This window comes from Corvus cornix, chromosome 4A, assembly GCF_000738735.6.
Source record: "Corvus cornix cornix isolate S_Up_H32 chromosome 4A, ASM73873v5, whole genome shotgun sequence".
Lineage (NCBI taxonomy): Eukaryota > Metazoa > Chordata > Aves > Passeriformes > Corvidae > Corvus > Corvus cornix.
In genome coordinates, this window is record NC_047058.1 from 20,091,508 (window position 1) to 20,114,487 (window position 22,980).

The window sequence follows — 22,980 nt, forward strand, 5'->3', positions numbered from 1 at the left end:
CATTATCAGGGGGAGCAGGATTAAAAAGCCCATTTTACAAATGAAGACACCACTCGAGAGAAGTTACTCACATCAGGGTGACACACAGGGAACAGAACAGAGGGATTTTAATGACAAATGAAGGGCAAAGGTCTGCCAAATGATGGACATATATTTTTGGTACATGAAAGCTCAGAGCCCAGGTATCAATTAAATCATCAAACCGGCTGAAGGTGGTGATGGTTCCTTGTGACCATCAGTAATCAAGGCAGCTGAATTCATGGCTCTGATGGGCTTTGAGGAAACTCTGCAGGTCATTTTCTCATTGTTCTGGTGTTTAGCTTCCTAGAATCATAGAATGGTTTGGGTTGGAAGGGACCTTAAAAATGATCCAGTTCCATCCTCCAGTTCCACCCAGTTCCTCCCACTCTGCCCTGCAGCCCCCTCAAACCACCTCACCCATGGCTGCTGCCCTGACAGCTCAGCAGTGGCCCCATCACTCAGGGAATTCCTGACGGGCTGTGGTGGCAGAGGCACCTGTGCATGGCAGTGGGACGGTGCTGGAGCGCAGAGCAAAGACAGCGGCTGCATCACGCAGATCCAGCTCCATCCAAGCATCTGGCTGATCAAAGGCAGCGAGCCAGCACAGTTCCTGTCAGCGAGGAGCTGTAATGAGGATTTTCACGCAGACAGCCTCTGCACAGAGAATCCCAGTGATGGATGTCAGCCTGCTCGCCTGCGTAAATAAACAAGGACAAATTAGAGCCAGGGAGGCAGGAGAGCAAGGGCCACGTGGAGAGAAGGCATTTGGCTCACAGTGGTGGGAAATAGGGGGCAGGGAGGCTGAGGCTAAGGGAATTTCTGAGGCTCAGTTGCTCACTGTAGCTGCAGAGAGCCGTGTGTGCCTCGGGGACCAGGCAGCCCCTGCTCTGTGCAGCCCCAGATCCACAGATCGTGCAGAAGTACCCACGGGAGCCTTCCTGAGCCTCCCTCCCTGGGCAGGACTGGGACCCCACTGCTCCCCGTGACATGTGGTGACAGGGGCGCTGCTTCAGCTCTGGGGGTCCCAGGGTCCCCTTGCCCCCCAGGTCCTTGTGCTTTATTTTCTGGCTGGTGTTTACTTTTAAAACTCCTGGGAGTGCTCGGCTCCTCGCATCCTGCTCTGACCCAGTTCTTGCTCGTTGCCATGGAGAACTGGACCCAGTTCCATTAACAGTCCCTGTGCTGCTCCTGCCTGGCTCCGAGGCTGGGGGATGCAGTGGTGAGCCTGGATGGGATGTTCTCAGGAGAGGGGCCAGGTGGGATTTGCAAGGGTCAGTGAAGGGCTGGAGTTTCTAGCTGCTTGTCCCAGGTGGGTCAGGACAGTTGCAGCAGCTCAGGACAGGCTCCTGGAGCCCAGGACGGGCTCCTGAAGCTCAGGACAGGTTCCTAAAGCTCAGGATGGGTTCCTTAAAGCTCAGGAGAATTCCTGAGGTTCCCCCTGCAGCCATTTTTAGTCTGAGACACAAGCACTGATGGCCTCACCACCTCCCTCCCGCCTCCATCCCTCCCCTTCACATGTCTTAAAACCCAGAAATTCTTCAACAAAGGCTTCTGGTCTCATTCCCGGTGTTGTCCATCGCTCCACAGCCAGGCCAAGAATATTTAGGAATGCTCAGATGTTGTCTAATGATCAAGAACCCTCAGTTTTAGGGGCTGGTTGTTCAGATGAGCGTTTAAAATCTCAAATTCCATCAAGGATTAATTTGGGCCAGCTCAGACTCTAACTCGTTTGCCCTGCGCAGTCTGTGAGCACCTCAGGGTGTAATTTTCTTTTCTGTCCATTTGTTTAACTATTGGGGTTTTTTTTCCAGCCTGGAGCGAAATCACCAGTTAAAGGGATTTTCATTCCCGGATGGGAGGGCTGTAGCATGTGTTCCCAGTGAGGATTATCCCATCCCAGTGCAAGCCACTGCTGCTGCAGACAGGACAGATGAGACATCTTGATGTCACTCACTATATAAACCCAGTGATTTCTCTTACCTCTTAATTTTGCAGCTCCCCAGAGCAGGGGGGGAAGCCCCAGGGTTCCCAGGCAGTGGGTTTTTAAGCTTTGTCAAGGGAGGGTTTTTTTAATTTCCTATTTCATGAACTACAGAACAAATGAAAAGTAAAAAGCCAACACCAACCTTCCCCTCAGCCCCCCAAAGCCTGCCATTAGCCTTCCCAAGCCCATGCCACACGCTGTTTTTCCCCTCCTGGCTGACGTGAGGAATCTGTTTCTGGTTTGATTTTCAGTATTTGTGAGGCTGAAACCTCTTGTGTTTAAAGCACATTCCTGGAAAGCAGCGGCACAGCTCATTCCATCATCTCAGAGCAGCCTTTCCCTTTCCATGAAACAACCTGCCATGTGAGTGATGGTTTTAAATTGGCTCTCACAACAAGGGATGCCGTTTCCTAGAAACCTGAGGCTGACAGAGAAAGGCACCAGATAAAGCAGGAGGCGAAAGGGAAATGCTCCAGCTGGGCTCCTGCTGGCACTGGCTGTTCCGGGGAAATGGGCGACCCGGGACTGCAGCCCTTGCCCAGCTCCCCCCGGTCTGCGGGCGTTGTGACAGAGCCCCGGGCCGTGCCAGCACCGGCAGGGCTGCGGAGGCGGCTGCGCCCGGCACTGGCTGGAGGGAAAGACGGAGGAGTCCCAAGGTGGTGATGGCTCTCAGGGGGCTTTGGCCACAGCCAGAGGACACAAAGGTGACACTGCCGCGTTCCATCCCTGGCACCATCTCAGGACAGGCGGATCCTTTGCCATCTGCTCTCCCCCTGCCCAGCAGCCCCAGTCACGCCGGTCCCTCTGGCTGCACCACGCGGGCTCTGAGCCCAGCCAGCCTGAGCAGCCCCAGCAGGGATGAGCTCCTGGCTCTGCTGCCCCAGCGCTCCTCATCCCCCTGGGCCTTGCCTCGGGCTGTGGTTTGCTCTGGAGATGGTTTCAGGGCTGGGATAATGAAGCGAAGCCATGGGAAGCCTCAAAGGAAAACGCCTCCTCCCCTGCCAGGACTCATTTCCCCATTCCACACGGTCGTTCCGCGGGCAGTGCAGCAATCTCCGGAGCGAGTGTGGCGCTTCCTCTCATTCCATCGGGGTGGAGGGAGGAGGGACGGGGCGGGGGTCACTCCGGCACGCCCGGGACCCTGCTTTGCCAAGGTGCGCCCTTCCCAGCAACTCCCAGCCCCCCACTCTCCAGACACTGGGCTAACATCCATCCTGGTGATTCACAGCTACACCCACTGCCAGCCGGAGCCACCGAGGCAGGAATGCTGCCAGCAGCACGGGGGGAGCAGCGTGTCAGACACATCCATGCAGAGAATTCCGGCTTTTCCGCCACCGCAGAGTCCCTCTGGAAGCGCTGGCTGCACTGAGCAGACGGTCCATGCTGCTGAGCTGTTGTGGCAGCCGGGGTGAGCCCCCGCAATTAACCCCCGAGGGTCCAGAGGCTCATCCCAGACTCTGGTGGGCTGCACGGGGGGCGTTTCCACGGCAGTTTCGGGCTGGGCTGGCAGCAGAGCCGAGCAGTGCTCACCTCTGCACGCCGAGGCTCTGCTGTTCAAATGCCCGCTTGCGGCCGTTCGGAAAATGTTTCTGCTTTGGAAGGTTTTATCTTTCCGTTTCAAAGAAAAGGCTCCCACGCTGGGCCAGTCCCATGGAGGGGGGAGCGCGTCCTCTCCCAGGGACGACCATGGTGAAAGGAGAGAATCTGTGTCCCCTCGCACAGACTGGGAGCAGCCAGATTTTTGCTCTCACTGCGTCCCTGCTGCTCGCTGGGTGCTCACCGGGCTCAGGGCAGGCTGGGTGCCAGGGCTCCGGGTCTCTCCCGCCGTGGGGGCTGCTCACCAGGGCTGGGGTGACCTCTGGCTTTTGGGACCTGTGTCACGATCTGCTTGACAAGTGGCCAGAGCCCAGGAGCACCTGCAGATCCCTGCCAGACCCCACACACTTGTCCAAGACGCAGCAAACCAGGCTGGAGCAGAGTGATGGGACGGGTGAAGGGGATGGGGCTGGGACAACCCCCTGGCAAGCTGCAGTGGTCTGGGGCTACCCTGCCAGGCTCTGGACCAGGGAATAACGGGTCTGGAAACGCAGGGTGTGAGCCCTGGGGACTGCAGCCCCCCACTCCTCGGTGGGGGGCTCTGGGCAGTGGGGTCTTCACGGCAGAAGCAGGAGCACCCGCACCAGACTCAGCCTGTGGCCCGTCAGTGCTGTGCCTGTCACAGACACCCCACGGCAAGGGCAGAGCTCTGAGCAGCACAAATGCCACAGGTTTGTTCGTAGTGGAAGCAGCAACTCATTCTCCAGGCAGGTTCCATGTGCTGGTGGTTAATCTTTAACAGGAAAAAGCCTGGAGCAAAGGCATAAAGTAAGAAATATTTAATTCCACAGTGTTGGTTTGTGCCGTATGTTTTCCACTTAATAAATATTTTAGGCACTTACGCTCCAAAAAATGGGCTCTGTCTTTGCAGGTTTCTGTGTCTGTGCTCCCTCATATGAGATTGCCCCCGATGCCCCTTCCCCAGCAGTTTCTGCCCAGTGGCCCCATTCCAGCATGGGGAGTCCCATCACCAGCTTGGCCCCACCACGAGCTCCATCCCCGCCCTCTCCAAGGCACTGGGGAGGCGAGAGCACCCTGGGCTCCAGGAGGACATGGCTGGCACTCAGAGATGTTGAGAATCCCTGTGGCCATCCCAGACCGGGGAAAGGGCAGGCTGGCACACTCAGTGTTCTGGATAATGAGACATCATCCAGGGGCTGGCAGCAGGGTGCTTAATATTTATGTGTACAGATGTTTTTGGATGGAGCTTTAAAAGCATACCCTGTACCCAGCCAGCCCACAAGCTCTCCAGGCTGGGCTGAGCCAGCACAAGGAAAGCTGCTGCTGGATGGTCCCATATATCCCCTCCGCTCCTGTGGATGCACAGCCATATGTTTTGCCAGGTTTGGGGAATGCTGTGATAAGAAGGTCCCAGGGCTGTCCTCACCTCATGGCTTCCCCCACATACAGACATAGCCAGTAACGTATATATATTATATTATATTTTATATATATATATATATATATATACACACATTAACAAAGAAGTTGCAAAAAAAACCAACAAAAAGGGAAAATAAACCAACAGGAAAAACAACCCTCCCCCCAAACAAAACGGAAGCAGGAATGTTACAGGTGGAAGGGGAGGCTGAGGGGAGCCAGGAGTGCACACATCCCGAACTTGTACACTGGTGTCACCAGGAGCACAGGAACCAGCAGCAGCACTCTGGGCCCCCCTCCATGTCCCGAGCAGGGCCCAGGGATGGGGCAGCTGCTCCCCAAATCATGGTGACACTTGGGTGGGCTCTGCTTTCAGTACCACAAGAGGACAATGTGGGTGACTGGGAAAGGCCCCCAGCCCCATTTGGGGTGCAGGGCTCCCCCAGCCCCCGCCCGGCCGGGTACGAGACACGTGCGGGGGCCAGGGGGTCCCATAATTAGTGCAATTTCATCAGGTGCAAATATCATGTTAAGGGCTCGTGGTCTCTGAGCTGAGGATGCTGAGTCCTCCCTGAGCCCGTCCGGCAGTGCCGGCGCCGTGGGGCAGCTCGGCACTGCCAGTGCCAGCATCCCAGTGCCTGGCACAGGACGAGCAGCCCCACGGCACCGGCACACGGGGAAGGGACTTCCATGAGACTTTTCCATTAAAAACATCCAACTTAAAGGGTGATTTAACCTCCCAAAGTGAGACGGGGCCATGAGGCAGGCTGTGGGGATGGCAGATGTGCCCCTGCTGCACCCTCCCTGTGCTCCTACACCCCGGGGCTGGGAGAAGCAAATGGAGCCGCTCTGCCTGCTCAGGAGGAGGGATGGATCCCCTGCGCTGGCCCTGCCAGGCACCATGGGAAAGCAGCCTGGATCAGAGGGAAACCCCTGTCAGCTTGGCAGGACAGGCAGCAGATCCTTTCCCGAGGAGCTGCCAACCTCCCTTTTCCAAACCCACAGCCCAGACACATGGAGGGATGGTGTGCTGGGAACAGGCTCTTGTACACTCTCTTCCTGGGCAAAGCTGTCACCACCAGACTCACCAACATAAACCCCTTGGACAGGTCACTGGTGGGGGTCACCAGATGAATTCTGAACTGGCTCCACATGAATTCAACCAGTCTCTTCCCCAGCCCCCACAGGATGAGCCCCAAGGGGCTCTTGCCCTGTCCAAGGCAGCCACTCTCAGAGCCTGGGCTTTAGAATCACAGAACAGGCTGAGTTGGAAGGGGCCCATCAGGATCATCCAGTCCAGCTCCTGGCCCTGCACAGGACACCCCAACAACCCACCCTGTGTTTGGGAGAGTTATTCAAATGCCCCTTGAGCTCTGGCAGCCTTGGGGCCATGACCATTCCCTGGGGAGCCTGGTCAGAGCCCGACCACCCCCTGAGGGAAAAACCTTTTCCTGAATCCAACCTAACCCTCCCCTGACTCAGCTCCAGCCAGTCCCCTCAGTCCTGTCACTGGTCACAAGAATGAAGAGACGGGTACCTGTCCCTCCACTCCCCCTTGGGAGGAGCTGAAGATGACAAAGAGACCTCTCCGCTCTTCTTCTCCAGCTGAACAAACCAAGTGACCTCAGCCACTCCTCCTAAGACCCCTTCAGATCCTTCTCCATCCTTGTCGCCCTTCCTTGTTCACTCTCTAACAGCTTCATGCCTTTTTTATACTGTGGTGTCCAAAACTGCCCCCAGGACTCAAGGTGAGGCTGCCCCACCCCAGAGCAGAGAAGGACAATGCCCTCCCTGGCCTGATGCCCCCAGGACAGGGATTTCCCTCCTGGCTGACTGAGATCCAACTGACCATGGACCAGGACCCTCAGGTCCCTTCCTGCAGCTGCTCTCCAGCCTCTCATTCCCCAGTCCACACACGCAATCAGGACGGCCCCATCCCAGGCGCAGAGTGCCCCCACAATGTCCCAGCCACTCACATGCCCACTGGCCCCAAACCGGGCCGCAGGCCCCCACTGTGACACAGGGATTGTGTGCCAGCCCAGCTCCTCCTGGCCTCTCAAATAAATCCAGACACTGGAGCTTGGCCAGAGGGCTTGATGCTGGTGGTTACTGGGAATACTGGTGACAGCCAAAGAGCTCGCAGTAACCAGGAGCCTTGGGGACAGACTCAGTCCTTTGCCACAGAGTAAATAGGATGGCTCCACACCCACACCTCCACAGAACCACGGAATAATTTGGGCTGGAAGGGATCTTTAAAATGCACCCAGTCCAACCCCCTGGCATGGTGGAGAACAAACCAGAAGTCAAGATTTGGGGTCATAAATTGAGATTTTGAGTCATAGAGCATAGAGGTGGTCTTTGAGCAGGACTCTACCGCAGGCTCAGAGCAGGAAGATGAGTTTTTGCTGCTGGGACACCAGGCAGGACACTAATGGAGGCCTATGTGGAGCAGGGCACTGCTGGCCAGATCCCATACTGGGAAGGAGCAGCTGCAAAACCTCTGCGCCAGGGGCTAGAGCTCCTCAAGGATGCAGCTCTCAAAGGAGGAGGTGGTGGCATGGGGGTCCATGGCTCTCCACTGCAAGACCCCGAAAATGCATCAGGACTATGCCATCTACAGCATGGACAGCCACTCGGAACACACTCAGTGCCATCTTCACTCCCACAGACCTCCATGGGACCACCACGGGACCACCACCCACCACACAACCACCCAGTGCTCGCCGAGCCCGAGGGCTCCAGGCCTTATCCACCCCACCAGGGAAGCTACCGAGCCACACGCAAAGTCCTCCCTGGAAAGTGCTGCTCAGTGCTCTGAGCTGTCACTCAGCTGTCAGCGGGCTCCAGAGCCCAACCCTCCTGTCCCAACCTGCGCCTCATGGCACGCACGAGCCATTCCCTGACCACCACGGCACCTCAGGTCACCCTGACACCTGCCCCAGCCTTTCCAGCCCCCAAGGGAAGAACCATCCAGGTGACAATCTTCTCAGGGAGTGATGGGAGCCACCGCCAAGGAGCTGCTCCAGCCACTCTTGTGCACTCTGGAGCTCACCAACAGCAGTTCATTCCCAGCCGTGGTTTGAGGCTCTTCCACTTTTCCATTAAAATAAGATGGAGCTGGGTGCGGATGGTGCTCGATCGCTCAGGCGCCACAGCGGCTCTCCAGCACGGCTGCCAGCAGGCAGCTCCGGCCACCGGCACCCGCCAGCACGGCCAGTGCTGCCATGGGGCACGGGCAGGCCTGCGCAGCCTAGTGACAGGCTTTCATTCCTGACACGTATGGGGACTCCTGGGGCCGGCAGTTACACTCCTGCTGCTCGGGGTAATCGATGAAATCCGGGGCGGGCAGCCCCGAGAGGATCATCAGGGATTTGTTCCAGATGGTGAAGGTGGGACACACTGGCAGGATGAAGGAGACCTCGAAGGTGTGGAGGTGGAGGGAGTTGGCCGGGTCGTAGAAGGAGAGCGCGTTGTTGTCGTAGTCCAGGAGGACCCCGAGGCGCTTCATCTGTGGGTGCACCTCCACCAGCATCTCCTTGTTGTTGTGCCGCACTACAAAGTTGTTGTTGCAGCGGGAGAAGACCCAAGAAGAGGAGTTCTTCCCAATCCACTCATTTTTGGGGGCTGACTTGTAAGCCACGCCGATGGCATACCTGCAGGGAAGAGAAGCTGTGCTCAGCACCCTCCAGCCTCGGCACAGCACCAGGCCCAGCCCTGATGGCCACGACACCCCGTGCTTTCAGAGCCCACCTGCCCGTGAAAGGACACAGGGTGGGCATCTCTGGCAGAGGCCGGACTGGGAAAGCATCCCCCCTCACACCAGTGGTGCCTTACCAGGTGGAGGATCCCACCACCACCTCCCAGTAGTGGCAGCCACTGTCGATGAAGACGTTGCCGGCCGCGCCGTAGCAGCCTGTCCCGCTGAACCTCTCCGGCGTGTGGCTCTTCTTCAAGGAGCTCTCGTCCTTCTCCATCTGCAGCCCATCATTGGAGATCTTCAGCTTCTTGTGAGCCATCTTGGGGTCCAGCTTGAATGGCTGACCTGTGGGGAGGAGACACATGGATTAGGATTTGTGTTGTTAGCATCATGGTGCAGGAAAGGTGCTTCTTCATATCCCATGTTCTCAGCTTGGCATATTTAATAGTGGTTTGCTTGGGTGTTTTCCCCAAAACCAGACCAGATCTGGGTGGTGTCCCAGAGCTTCAACCAACTCCTTGTTTGTCAATGATTTCCCTCTGGAAGTCCTCAGACTATCCCTGGATTTGCAAACAAAACCCCAAGACGCTGCAAAGAAGCAAGTTGAGTTCAGGTGGGTTTTGCTGAGGTGTTTTCATGTGAGATGAAGTAAAGAGCACACAGACACCGGAGAGCATTTCCATAGGGATTCACCTGCTTCAGGACAAAGCAAATTACAGCTGCAGAGAACATCCCAAGTCCTGCCAACAGCTTCACCCTCACGTTTTGGTACCCGGCTCGGGGCATGACTAGCTGTGTCCTCCTGCACGCTCCCATTTTTGGCTACAGACACCGAGTCCCAGCAAGGAGAAATACCGACACCACCACGGCAACGGGGTCCTGAGCCTGGGCTGGGGACCCCCAGAACAGCCAGGAAACCCTGCAAACAGACACACAAGGAGAGCCCCAGGACAGCTGGGAACCTCTGCAAAGAGCTGCAACATCAGCGACATGGGCAGCTGCAGAGCGGAGCTCATCCGTGCTGTGCTCCCGTACCTGATGGGAGCTTGTGCTGGTTTTCCTCAGAGCCCAATTTGCTGAATAATTGAGTTGAGAAGCCTGAAAGTAAAGCTGCAAATTGGGAGTGACCTGCCCCCTCCTTCTTCTGGCTGCTCTGATCTTTCTGCCGTATCTTTTCCTGGCAGTAATGCAAAGAGACAAGCTCTGAGGAAGTGAGGTATAAAAATACTTGGCTCCATCAGGAGAGAGACACTCACAGCCCTGTTTTCAAAGTCGACCCCTTGCTAAGGTCAGTGTGAAGAACTGGAGCCCAGCCCTTGTCACTGGTTTGTGCTGGTGTGTCCTGGAGCGAGCACTCGAGCCACATCCATGGGCAAGGTGTGCAAGGGGCAGGCTGGGAGGCAGCAGCACGTGGGCTGGGATGGGTCAGAGGGTGTTTCAGAGAACACAGCTGGGCACCTGCTATCATCAATCCCCTTCCCACTCTGGCACTGGGAAAAAATACAGGCTTCACAGAGGTCATGACAGTCCCAACCTCAACCCCCGGCATGGGGGCTGCCAGAAGAAGGGGGGTTCTGACTGTGTAAGAGGGCAGAGCAGCCTTCACTCCCTGCTTCCCCACCATCACCACCCTCTGGGCCTCCCAGTCACTGCTCTCCAGCTCCCCAGCCCCGGCCGGCAGAGAGCTGAGGGTTGCAACGATTCCTCTCATCATTAATGATTCCTCTCATCATTAGCATGTATGTCCTGGGCTGGTCACTCAGATTACCTTTATCCCACGAATTCAGCTTGCTGGCATATTCCCGACAGCCTTTTGCTGGTCACCCCTGCACAAGGCTAGGGAGCTGTGGGGAAGCAGCCGGCTTCGGGACTGGACACAGCCGGCTGCACCCCTGGGGCATTTATCAGCTGGACTATCCCTCCCTTCCCGGCAGAGCTGGAGCGAGCGGAGCAGAGGAAATCCTGTCTGGCACTGGGTGTGTGGGAGCAAAGAGGAGGCAGCCAGGAACACGGTCAAGGTCAGTGGTATGCAGGGATGGAGCCAGGCAGAGGGAGCCGTGCGCTGGAGCTGCATCCCCACCCTGCAGGGCCCCAGACACCCACCCCGCTCCCCTGGCCCTCACAGTGCTCCTGCACCCATCACGGTGAGCAGGGGCTCACCGGCTTGGGACGCTCCTGTCACCCACCCACAGGGACAGCGAGGACGGGCTGCCTGCTGCTTTACATAACAGCTGCGGAAATAACTGGAATGAGATCCCCAGGAGCAGGAGACAACATCCAACACTCAGCCAAATGCGGGAGCAGCAGCCCACGCCACCGGGGGGTCAGTGCAGGGGTACCAGCGGTGCCACCGGCGCCCTGCAGCACAGCAGCTCCTGTGTGCCCCACTCCTCTGGCTGCAGGGGCACAGGGACAGGGCAGAGTGGACAGCTGGGGACTGCGTTTGGCTGGAAACGTGTGGAAAGGAGGGATGGATATGTACTCTGCTCCCAAGGATGCTGCAGGCATCCACCATGTTCTGCCCAGAGAGCAAAGCAAGCTGCAGGGACACAGGGACACAAAGCCAGCCTTCCTGCCTTCTGTCTCTCCTCTCTGCCTGCAGTGGCAGTGTCCCTGCTCCCACCAGCCATCCAAGATGCCACCTGTGGGGCACAGGACACCCACACAGCACGGCTGCCAGCATCACCCTGTCCTCCCTGAAGACATCATCTTCTGCAAAGAAAGAAAGAAAGATGCAGCACTCAGTAATGCTGAGTCATCAAGTCATAGGAAAGCCATAAATCCATCTAAATCTATGACTCTTTTCACAGATTCCTTGCTGGGAAGCTTCTGTAGGGATAATCCTGATCCTTAAAAACACCTGCACTAACACGATTCAGTCAGTAGCGGTGACCCCGCAGCCCACTGCTCAGGCATCAAACCCACTCCTGACATCTCACATGGGATGTGGATGGAGCCATCCTGTAGCACACTGAAGTCTTGCCAAGAGATGCAGGAATCAGGAAAAGACAGAATTGTGAGGGAAAGTAAGGCCAGGATGCATTAGCCAAGGCAAGGACTGTAAAACCCATTTCCTTGCACTTTATTTATGGCCAGAGCTGGGCCTGTCCTTGCATTCCAGCACTTCCAGCAAGTTTTGGACACTTGCTCCTAAATAAGTCCTGCGCAGGCCCAGCCTCAGCAGAGGATGGTCTGTCACTAAACCAAACCTGGTCTCCCAAGCTGCTCTGTTCAGGACACAGATTTAGTGCCAGCACTGACAGCGCCGACGCTGCGGAAATCGATGTGTCCTGACACTGACCTTCTGGCGATGGAGAGATCTCTCCAGACATCGCTTCAGGAACAGAACGGGCTGTGAAATATGCTAATGGGCCATTTCTGTCTTGAGCTGCTGACACTTCCACCATGGTTACAGCAGTGGGAATGCATGGGTGTGATATCCTCTGCATATTGTCCACTGGAAAAGGAGAAACCCTGGTGCCAAACACCGGCAGGAGGAACAGCCAGTGGGGACATGCTGGGGCTGCAGCACGGGGCAGCAGCACCACTGGACACCCAAAGGAGCCCTCGTCCCTGAAGGCTGGCCACAGAAGAAATCAATATATATTACATCCATATATATTGCTAAATCAAACTTTCAGGAATTCAGAAGTCTCCACAAACACAGTTTTTCTGGCAGAGGAACACCAAACTTGTGGCAGAGATGGATGTGCCCATCAGTGCCACATGGCCCTCCTGCCCCACACCTGAGCGGGAAGGGAGGGATAGGTCCTTGTGGAAGGGGCTTTAGCACACGCAAAACCCCAATCACACACAGCCTGTGCAGTGTCTCAGGTGGGGCTGCTCGAGGTTTCACACACGCAAGAAGCTGCTGCACACACATCCCTGCAGCAAGGGGGACTCAGCACCTGACTGGACTCTGCTGGAACCCAGTCCATCCCTGAGCAGGAGCACTCGGAGCTGCGCTGGCAGCTCTGGTGACTGACACTCAGATAAAATCACCGAGAGCAAACCCCGTCCAACGGGAGCCGCCGCCACGGCCAGCCACCCTCGCTCCCAGCTTCCCAAGCGCCCGTTCCCCATTCCCAGAGCGAGCGCCTTTCAAAGCCGGGGAAGCACTGAAAAACAGCAGCTGCAGGAGGGATAAATTTTTAATGAACAGGCAGATTGGGCTGGAGTTCGCTCCTCAGCAGCTCCCTCAGCCCCAGTGCCTCAACGTTGTTTTATTCAGTTTAATGCCGCGCAAAGAAAAGGAGGAGGTGAGGCGATAAATCATCGTGAAAGCCCGGTTCAGGCAGAAGCGATGGCTGGGAAAGGGGACAGATGGGAGGGCTGTGCTCACCAGGACCACGCAGAGTGCGAGCTCTGGAAAGGTGTGGGCACGGAGCAGGCAGGAGCCTGGAGAGCCAACTTATTCCTCCCCCAACACCTCACACTGTCCCTCCTGTGTCACCCTCCAGGCCACAGGTGCCAGTGCTTCTGCTGTCTTTGCTGTCTTTCAATGGGAAAAGGTTTCCCACCACAAACCACGGAGCTCTGTCTGTGCCAGGACAGGTCTAGCTCCGCTGCCCTCAGAGTTCAGCCTTCCCTAAACACATTTAACCTTCCTTGGCATCCCCAGGGCATTGGAAAGAAAAACTTCTGCTTTGTATGTGGCTGCAAAGCCCCACCCGCCACCATGGATACACTTTTCAACCTTATGGCTCTCCAAATCACAACCCTCTGCACACTAAGCCACACACCAGAACACAACTGCTCTGTGACTTCTTGCACCGGCCCCAAAAAGCCCAGGGATGTAAAACCACCAGAAGAATGGACCGTTATGACCTAAGACCCCAGGGATGGGTGCTGACAGGAGCAGAGGGCTGATGGGAGCCCCTGGCACCACATGGGGTATCAGGAGACCATCTCTGAGGCAGGGAAGGAACGGAGGCACCAAGGGAGACGGGCGCTCCAATGATTTACCAGCCCGGAGTGTCCATCCCGCTGCCGGCCACTGCCCACTCACCAGGAGCACTCGGCCATAGCCCGGGCACCCCAGTGCCCTGGGAAGCCTCCCCCCCCACCTGCCACGGCTGGGTGAGCTCCTGGGCACCTACTGTTGGTCTTGAGGCGGGCGGGCTCACTGTTCCGGCTGCCTGCCTGGTTGATGGCCTTCACCAGGAAGATGTAGCGGGTGCCACTCTGGAGCCCATGCACTGTGTAGTGGTTCTGCTTGATGTTGGGGACGATCATCCAGCTGTCCATGGAGTTGTAGAGACCTGCAGTGCGAGACAGGGAGAGATTTATTCCCAGGGAGGGACAGCATACAAAGCCCCTGTGCTGCTAATGCAGAGCTCAGGACTGCAGGGCCCTCGGAAGGATTCACCGCCTGCCTGGGAGTTCAGAGCGTCCGCAGGGAAATTGCCAGAGATGATCCCACCATCCTCCCACCATCCTCCCACCATCACCCCACTGTCACTCTCTCCCATGCCTCTGCTCCCGCAGGACAGCCTCCCTCCTGCTCCAGGGCCACAATTACGGAATTCCAGCAGCAGAAAGGGATGTAATTGCACCCAAATCGATGTGTTTGCGACTGAATCTTGCTCCTGCCCAGTCCTCAGTGCTCCAGGGTGGGAAGTAATAATCCATGGCTAAGGAATGCTGATGCTTGGCTCCCTGAATAGACTGGTCTGCAGAGTGGTTCAAAGAAAATGAGCTCCCAGTGAAGGGATCCAGATACTTGGAAATCATTCAGGAGGCTGAACTCTTTCTGGAAAGGGAAGGAATGAAGAATCCAAGACCATGGAGGCGCCAAGCTGACTGCTGCAGTGATTTTCAGTGTCCGAGCTGCAGGGCCTAGCATGTATGGAAAGGTAGTGCTGTACCTCGGATGGGGGGACACAGGAAAGGGGAAAAGCCTTACTCGGTGTCACTGAGGCTGTTCCTGCCACCAGCATGACTGGGATGAGGATCACCTGCAGCTGGCATGAGCACCTGAGTAGCCGGCACTGGGGGACAAGGAGGCTGTAGGGCTCAGGGGAAAGCAGGGCAGCTATCACAGCGCAGGGCCAGGGCTTTGAGCCGAAAGAGGAATAAGGAAGCTTGGAAGAAGTAGCTGGAGGCTTCCTGGATCTGGTGAGAGGTGAGGAGTGCATTGTGAAATTGGGGTGACTGGAGGGGGGCGTCTCCACATGTGCGGGGCTGGGAGGCAGGAGCTGGGAACGCTCCACACCTCTTCTGCAACGGCTTCCAGTTCATTTATCTGCAGTGGCTGGCTCAGCCGCAGGACAAGGGCAGGTTGCAGCCCCTGTCAGCCTGAATTTGGTTTGGGATACACATGGGAATGGCTGAGGGGCACAGAGCAGTGTGATGTGAAGTGGAAAATAAAACAGATGTGATCCTGATTGCAGCCTGCATGCAGAGCTGCTCTCATTGGAGTGCACAGCTTCCAGCCTGGCACTGGTCGGTGTCACCTTCCTGCGGAAGGACCAGCTGGGGATGCTCCATCAGGAAGAACACGGTGGCTGAGACATGACAATGAGAAGGACTTGACCTTCCAAGCAGGTTTCTTTCCCAAAACAACCTCAAAGAGCTTGGCCTTTAAGACCAGCCTCCTCGCTCCTACCCTCGCCAAAGCTTAAAAAAATCCTTTTTACTGTAGCATTCATCATCCATAAAAATGTCTGGCTCTTGCCAAGCTCTTGGCTTCGATGGAAGCGTGAAGGGGATGGGTTCCACAGGCCAACTGTGTGCACCTTGGAAAGGTATTTCCTCTCCTGGTCAGCCTCCCAGCTCCTGCTCAGTGTCCCAGTGTCTCTTCACACGAGTTCAGCCAGGGCTCACATGGTCCCATCACCCAAACTGCGCTATTCCAAGGGACAGTAAGTTATTCACTTTCTTCTCAGGGATTTAACTGATGTTTTCTTCACTCCTCCTACAAAAAGCAACCTGGAGTTTGCGGGCTGGCCAAGGAGGACACTTCTAACATGTGACCCTCAGGGCTCTCCTCCAGCACTGCCCTCACTGTTCCTCACCCTCTGCAGCTCCTCCTTTTCCAATGTCTGTGCCAGACCCCACAGCTGGGCAGGTGACGCGTTCCCAAGTCCCTCGGTGTATGGGACTCCAAGCCATGTGTGTCCAAAGTGGCATGTGGGGAAAGGTGAGACCAGATCCTTCCCTGGCACGGTCCCAGGGCAAGGGCACAAGCAGCAGCAGGGGAAATCCTGACTGGAAAAGGGCAAAATCCCTCTAGCTGAGGGTGAGGAAGCACTGGATGCTCCATCCCTGGACAGTCCTTCTTCCTCAAGGAGCAAGCCCTGAGCAACCTGTCAGCCCAGCATGCACAGAGCTGGCACAGGGACCTTCAGACGTCCCTCCCTACCAAAACCACTCGGTGACACCAGCAAGTCCCCATCTTGTCTGCAGCTGGAAGTGCAGAGGACATGGAGCTGCTGGCCATCCAAGAGCAGAGCCAGAGAGGTGGCTGAGCTCTGCAGGCTTCCAGAGGACAAAGTGCTGGAGACAACATGTTCTAGCTGGGAAGGAGAGGAGAGCCAAGCAGGGCGGATCTGGCTGCGGCAGCACTGGCACCCGACAGCCTCCAACCAAAAGGAAAAGCATCACCTTGTTTTCCAAAACAAGGCCAAAGGCTGGGCCGGGGCTGGGGAGGTGAGATCCAGCTTGAAAAGTCACAGGGAACTTTCTCTGGCAGCTTCCTGCAGAGTTCAGAGTGCACTGAACAGCCTTCCGGAGCTGTGACACCGTGCTGCCAGCGGGACAGACCGACAGCAGCCCAGAACACCCCTCTGAGGCACCTCGTCAGCACTTCTCACAATGGCACGTGCTGCTAGGAAAACCAGAAGTAAAACTTTCTCACAAGCCACAGGCCATCAGTGAGATCCATCCTCAGTCCTCAAATCCCATTCCTGTCAGACAAATCTGTGGCAGTGTGGAAAAACAATTAGGTATGGCGGTAATTTTCATGAAAAATGACCTGGAAATATGGCTCAGAGCTGCTCCAGAGGGTTTGTGAACCATGTTAGTTGTCAGCCACGGAGCAGGCAGCGCTGCCCCGCGCACGATCCCAGGTACACGGATCGGGGAGCTGTGAGATGGACAAGAGCCTCCAGTGTTCCCAGTGCTTCACTGAGTCACAGCTGATGACACCAAGTACAGGCCAGAGCACCTCAGGGATGGCCCCCCCAGCACTCTGATCCACCAGCCCTTGGAGGATCCTTTGCTGCTGTTTCCTCCACAAATACCCAGCCTTTAAAGGCACTGATGAACCCGAGAATCTTCTCCTTACAGAATCCCAGAATGGTTTGGGTTGGGAGGGACCTTAAAGCCCATCCAGTGCCACCCCTGTCATGGGCAGGGACACCTTCCACTATCCCAGGTTGCTCCAAGCTCCGTCCAGCCTGGCCTGGGATACTTCCAGGGGCAGCCACAGCTTCTCTGGGCAACCTGGGATTCCTTCCTGAAGGGGAGTGTGGTCACTTACTGATGAAGTTGGCCTGGCCGGTGAAGATGGTGTACTGGAGCTCGTAGGAGCTGACGCTGAACTCGTCCTCTGAGATCCAGTGCACGGTGATGGTGTCGTGGGAGGCTGTGCAGAGCTCCTCACGGACCGACGGCGGGTTCGGTGCTGTGGGATGGCACAGACCACAGATTTTGGTCACTTTGGGCTTTCCTCCCTTAAAAACACAGGGCTTTTCTGCTCGTATAAGGACTGAGATGGGCTCGCGGCAGGAGTAGAGTCTCTCAACACCAAGAACTCCCTCATTTTATCAGTCACTGTGTTTCCCACTGAACTAAACTTTTTACTTTGACAAGGCATCCGGAGGTCAGAGAGCACAGTGTTTCCACTGCTCCTCCAGCAGGTCCAACACCCTCACCCTGAAACAGGCTGAGAACCCACTTCCAAATCCACCTATTTCCCTGCACTGGTTGTGGAATAAGTATTTTATCCCATAACTGATCCGGACATGGCTGTGTTAATCTTTCACTGAAAGCTGATCTGCTTCATGATGATAAAATCGGATTTGGGTGAGTGAGGATGTCCTCGCCTCCCTGGAGCTTTCATCCCTCCAGTGCTCCAGCACAGGCTGCTCCAGCAGCCGTTGCTGCTCCCAGACCCCTGAGGGCAGTGATCAGTCTGTGCTGTGGCATCAGGGCAGCACTGAGGGGCCCAGCGAGGTCCTGCTCAGCAGAGTTCATAATTTAGGATCAAGTGACCCACAAAAAGGGCAGGGAAAGGGAAATGTTAAAGCACAGAGTGCCTTAGAAGTACAATAATTGGTTAATTCATCTTTCCTCCTCTGTAATCCTTATGTAATCCTTATCCCTCTTGCATCCTTATGGACATCAGCCTCCCCCCCCAGGTCATGGAAAACATAATTTTTAAACTTTCTGGACTTTTCCATGGTCCTCCAGGAGCAGCAGGGTGAAACAGGAGGACAGGGACATGTCACTGGCCTGGGGACAGCCCAGCCCCTGCTCTGCCACAGCTGACCTGGCGCTTGTTGCTGGTTGAGTCTTAAAATAGGTCTGCCAGCCCTTGGTGGGGCACAGGGCAGGGGGCTGAGGGGAAGGTACAGAGTGGAGCACACCCGTGCACTCACCTGTTAGATAATCCAGCCCCTCCAGCAGCTTCTTCTCTCTGGAAAAATCTAAAGCAAAGTTTTCAAAGGCATCATTAAAATTGATATCTGGTATCAGGACTTGCGAGGATGCAGTTGCCATGGCGACCCTGGAAGGAAAGAAGGGACCATCAGTACGCAACGGGGTGCGCGTGGCGAGGGAGGCACGGGGATGGGGCAGCCTCACCCTGACTCACCTGCTGGCAGGAAACCACTGCCCCCACCCAGGAGGGTGGCCTAGCCTGGGGACAGGTCCCCTGAGAGTGGGGGGGGCTCCATCCCTGGGGCTCCCAGCTTTGACTGGCCCCTGAACTCCCTTTGGATTGGCATTTCCACCACTTTCCTGCCCCAGGGAAGGGGGCTTGCTTGCACAGTATTGTTAGTACCTGCCATGCAGCACCTGTCCTGTGAGGGATGGGAACCTGACCCCAGGGCTTATTTGAGGACACCACAGTGGGAGGCTGCAGGGATGGCTCAAGATGGCCAGGGAAGTGACTGGGGGGGGACTGGGTCATCTTTGGACAGGGACCTACAACCAGGGGCCAGCTCCAGCACCAGCGTCCCGAGCCCAGCCCACCTCTCAGCCACGTTCCTGGCAGTCTGCAGGAACCGTGCGTGGTCGTTCTCCTTCAGGATGTGCTCGGCTTGGTTGATGAGGACCGTGGAGCGCTCCAGGCACTGCCGGCAGTTGGCAACCTGCTGGGCCAGCTTCCGCAGCTTCATCACCTGTTGGAGGAGCAGAGGGAGACAGAACTGCTCAGGAGCTTGAGAGGCACAGAGGGAACCCCATCCTGACCCAGGAGCAATTTACTAATAAAACTCTATAAGCTTTTGCTGACCTTCTGACATTTGTCATTCCTTTCAACCATGAGCATCTGTGAATCTTGGGTGCTCCCTTCCCCTTTGGGGTGGGATGCTACATATAGAAACCACTGGGAAACACCTGGAACCACTGGAGGAAAGGTCCAAACACTCCTACAAAGACAAGGGCGAGAAGCAGCTCCCCCCCAGCTGCGCTGCAATGCAGAGCATGCAGCCTCTGCTCTCTCTGCAGCACCGGACTGTGGTCCTTCAATATTAATTCCACATTATTCTATTAGAACCACAGTGGTGAAGAGCCCTGAGGAAGCTGTCTGGAGTGATCCAAGCCTCTGCACCAACTTGTCACGCTAACCAACACACTGCTCCTCCTCCAGCCTCAGCCAGCACATGCTTTGTCCTTGGCAAAGGAGCCCTGGGGCAGCAGCAGCAGTGATGGACACCTGGATGTGGGGTGGCCTGGAGGGCAGCAGCAGTGAGGGACACCCAGATTTTGGACAAGGAGATGCACCGGTGCTGCCCAAAGCAAACCCCTCATGGCGAGGCAACACACACTGCTGCAGCCCCGCTGCACTCCCTGGCTGCGGGAGTGCTGTTCCTGGACGGGGGCAGACCCTGCAGTGGCCACCCCGTGGGCACAGGACATGTGACTAGGGACACATGAGCTGGGACCCCTCACCTTCGTCTCCTTGATCTTGACGGCGATGACCTGCTTGCGCTGGCGGATGATCTCCATCAGCTCATCACACTCCTCCATCAGCTTGGCCTCGTGCATGGCTGTGTTCACCTGGCCAGAACAGCAACACAGAGGTGTTGGCAGGGACACACAACACACTCCCATGGCTGTGCTCACAGTGGTGCACACACAGAGTGCAGTGGGGCACAGGCAGAGGTTCCAGTCCTCTGCCTCCAGGAAGACCAGTACCCATGGGAGGATGGACAGGACAGGACAGGACAGGGGGGAATGCACTTTATGGAGGAGGGATCAAGCCCTAGCACTTCATTAAAGCACACTACAGGACAGAAACCAGTTTTGCTCATTTCATTCTCCCAAATTCCTCTGAAACACAGAGCAGTCCAAAGGCAGCCTTGAGTGAACCACATTTTTGCTACAGGATCTTTTTTTAAACCTGGCCAGCAGATTATGAAACACTGGAGTGGGAGACAGCTGATGGTCTGCACAGAGAGCTCCACAGAGGAATAACAGTGGAAAATCTTCCCAATCTGCTGCATGTAGTGGGGGGCAGGGAACGGCCCCAGGGTCTGGAGCCTGCAGCAAGCTGCTGTGACAGTGCTGCTGTGGCAGAGCTGCTGTGGCACTGCTGCTGTGGCACTGCTGCTGTGACAGTGCTGCTGTGGCAGAGCTGCTGTGACAGAGCTGCTGTGGCAGAGCTGCTGTGGCAGAGCTGCTGTGGCACTGCTGCTGTGGCAGAGCTGCTGTGACAGAGCTGCTGTGGCACTGCTGCTGTGGCACTGCTGCTGTGACAGTGCTGCTGTGACAGAGCTGCTGTGGCAGAGCTGCTGTGACAGTGCTGCTGTGGCAGAGCTGCTGTGGCACTGCTGCTGTGACAGTGCTGCTGTGACAGTGGTGCTGTGACAGAGCTGCTGTGGCAGAGCTGCTGTGGCAGAGCTGCTGTGGCACTGCTGCTGTGACAGTGGTGCTGTGACAGAGCTGCTGTGGCAGAGCTGCTGTGGCACTGCTGCTGTGACAGTGCTGCTGTGGCAGAGCTGCTGTGACAGAGCTGCTGTGGCAGAGCTGCTGTGGCACTGCTGCTGTGACAGAGCTGCTGTGGCAGAGCTGCTGTGACAGTGGTGCTGTGGCACTGCTGCTGTGACAGTGCTGCTGTGACAGAGCTGCTGTGACAGTGCTGCTGTGGCAGAGCTGCTGTGGCAGAGCTGCTGTGGCAATGCTGCTGTGACAGTGGTGCTGTGACAGTGCTGCTGTGGCAGAGCTGCTGTGACAGAGCTGCTGTGACAGAGCTGCTGTGGCAGAGCTGCTGTGACAGAGCTGCTGTGACAGCTGCTGTGGCAGAGCTGCTGTGGCAGAGCTGCTGTGGCAGAGCTGCTGTGACAGTGCTGCTGTGACAGCTGCTGTGGCAGAGCTGCTGTGGCAATGCTGCTGTGACAGTGCTGCTGTGACAGTGCTGCTGTGGCAGAGCTGCTGTGGCACTGCTGCTGTGACAGAGCTGCTGTGACAGTGCTGCTGTGACAGCTGCTGTGGCAGAGCTGCTGTGGCACTGCTGCTGTGACAGAGCTGCTGTGACAGTGCTGCTGTGACAGTGCTGCTGTGGCAGAGCTGCTGTGGCAATGCTGCTGTGACAGAGCTGCTGTGACAGTGCTGCTGTGACAGCTGCTGTGGCAGAGCTGCTGTGGCACTGCTGCTGTGACAGAGCTGCTGTGGCAGAGCTGCTGTGACAGAGCTGCTGTGACAGTGCTGCTGTGGCACTGCTGCTGTGGCAATGCTGCTGTGACAGAGCTGCTGTGACAGCTGCTGTGACAGAGCTGCTGTGGCAATGCTGCTGTGACAGTGCTGCTGTGACAGTGCTGCTGTGGCAGAGCTGCTGTGGCACTGCTGCTGTGACAGAGCTGCTGTGACAGTGCCGCTGTGACAGAGCTGCTGTGGTGGGAAGGAAATGTTGGGCCAAGGGACAGGAGGGGAGGTTGGCACCTCAGCTGCTGTCCCACAGCCCAGCCTGGAGGGTTCCCCTTCCAGGATGGCTACAGGACAATGTAAATCTGTAGACATCCACAGCCTAAATCTGAAAACCTGCCCAAGGCAAGAAATCTGCCCTCAATCACGTTCATGTTCTGGGGGGCTGAAGGCAGGTAAAGTTGCAGAGGACACCACAGTCCCTTTCCCAGGTGCCTTCTGCCCAAAAAGGAGCATTTTCGAGGCTGGGGTTCCCCCAAGGGGCCAGCAGAGCTTGGAGAGGGTACTGCAGACCAGCAGTGCTCCACGGGCAAATCTCTGGCTCGACAACACCTGGACACTGGCCAAACCACTCCGCAGAGATAAACCAGTTCCCAGGTGAATGCTGGGTTTGGGGCTGAAGACTCAGCAGGTGCTGTGGCTGCAGGAAAGCTGGGCAGCTTTTAGTTGTAACAAGGGAGGGAAAAACACTTCACCCACCTCAGTGCTGGGAGAGAATGTGCTAGGGACAACAGTCCTGGAATAAACTCAGCTCTGGGAAAAGCTTGTCCTGCAGCTCATGGGGATGTGAAACAGCATCTCAGCCCACAGCCTGACTCATACACTGGCAAACCTCCTCCTCAGCACCCTGGCAGCTCAGGGAGGGAGCAGAGGACCCCATCCCACCTCCACGATCCTCAACAGGTTTTTGGCTGTGTAGCAGCTGTGCCCTGGGGACACCAGGAGCTCACACGGAGGCTGGTGTGACACAGAGGCCTCAGCCCCACGGCGCACGTGCAGCTTCTGCTCTCCCCACAATGGGGACATTGGGCTGGTACCATCTCTGTGTTACAAACTCAGCTTCTCCACAGGGTCGTTATCTGCTCTCCTTGGTGCACATTTCCCTTACTGCCACAGGATTTGGCCATTCCAACATCTCTCAGTGCAGCCCCCCATGCAGCAGAGTCACTTTGAGGAGCAGCACAGGCCCAGTGCCTTGAGGACGCTTGCAGTGCCCTTGTCCAGGGTGAACCCCTGTTCCTCGAGGTGTTGGTGGCACCATTCTCTGGACATGCCATGAGATTTACAGTGAGCGTGTCTGAGGGGCAGAGTACCTGGGGATTGCATGTGCCTGCCTGTGTGCCATGTCCACAAATAGCTCAAAAGCAAAATTCCCTGGAATCAGATTGATGGGGAGCAGAGATATTTTCTGCCTCACAGTTTACTGTGCTCT

General features: G+C 56.5%; 1 protein-coding gene across 2 annotated transcripts in view; it reads right to left on the reverse strand.

Annotated features, from left to right (window-relative positions):
* Positions 1-5,056: 5,056 nt before the first annotated feature.
* The window catches only part of MID2 (midline 2), a 65,936-nt gene continuing 48,012 nt past the window's right edge, over positions 5,057-22,980 (reverse strand). For both annotated transcript variants that reach the window (XM_039572074.1, XM_039572075.1), the window contains exons 4-10: positions 19,797-19,904; positions 18,876-19,024; positions 18,281-18,408; positions 17,161-17,304; positions 13,778-13,939; positions 8,816-9,023; positions 5,057-8,634 (exon numbers count right to left, since the gene is read on the reverse strand). In XM_039572074.1, coding sequence (XP_039428008.1) covers positions 8,232-8,634; positions 8,816-9,023; positions 13,778-13,939; positions 17,161-17,304; positions 18,281-18,408; positions 18,876-19,024; positions 19,797-19,904 — 1,302 coding nt within the window. In that variant the 3' untranslated portion in view covers positions 5,057-8,231. The remainder of the gene's footprint in view (positions 8,635-8,815; positions 9,024-13,777; positions 13,940-17,160; positions 17,305-18,280; positions 18,409-18,875; positions 19,025-19,796; positions 19,905-22,980) is intronic.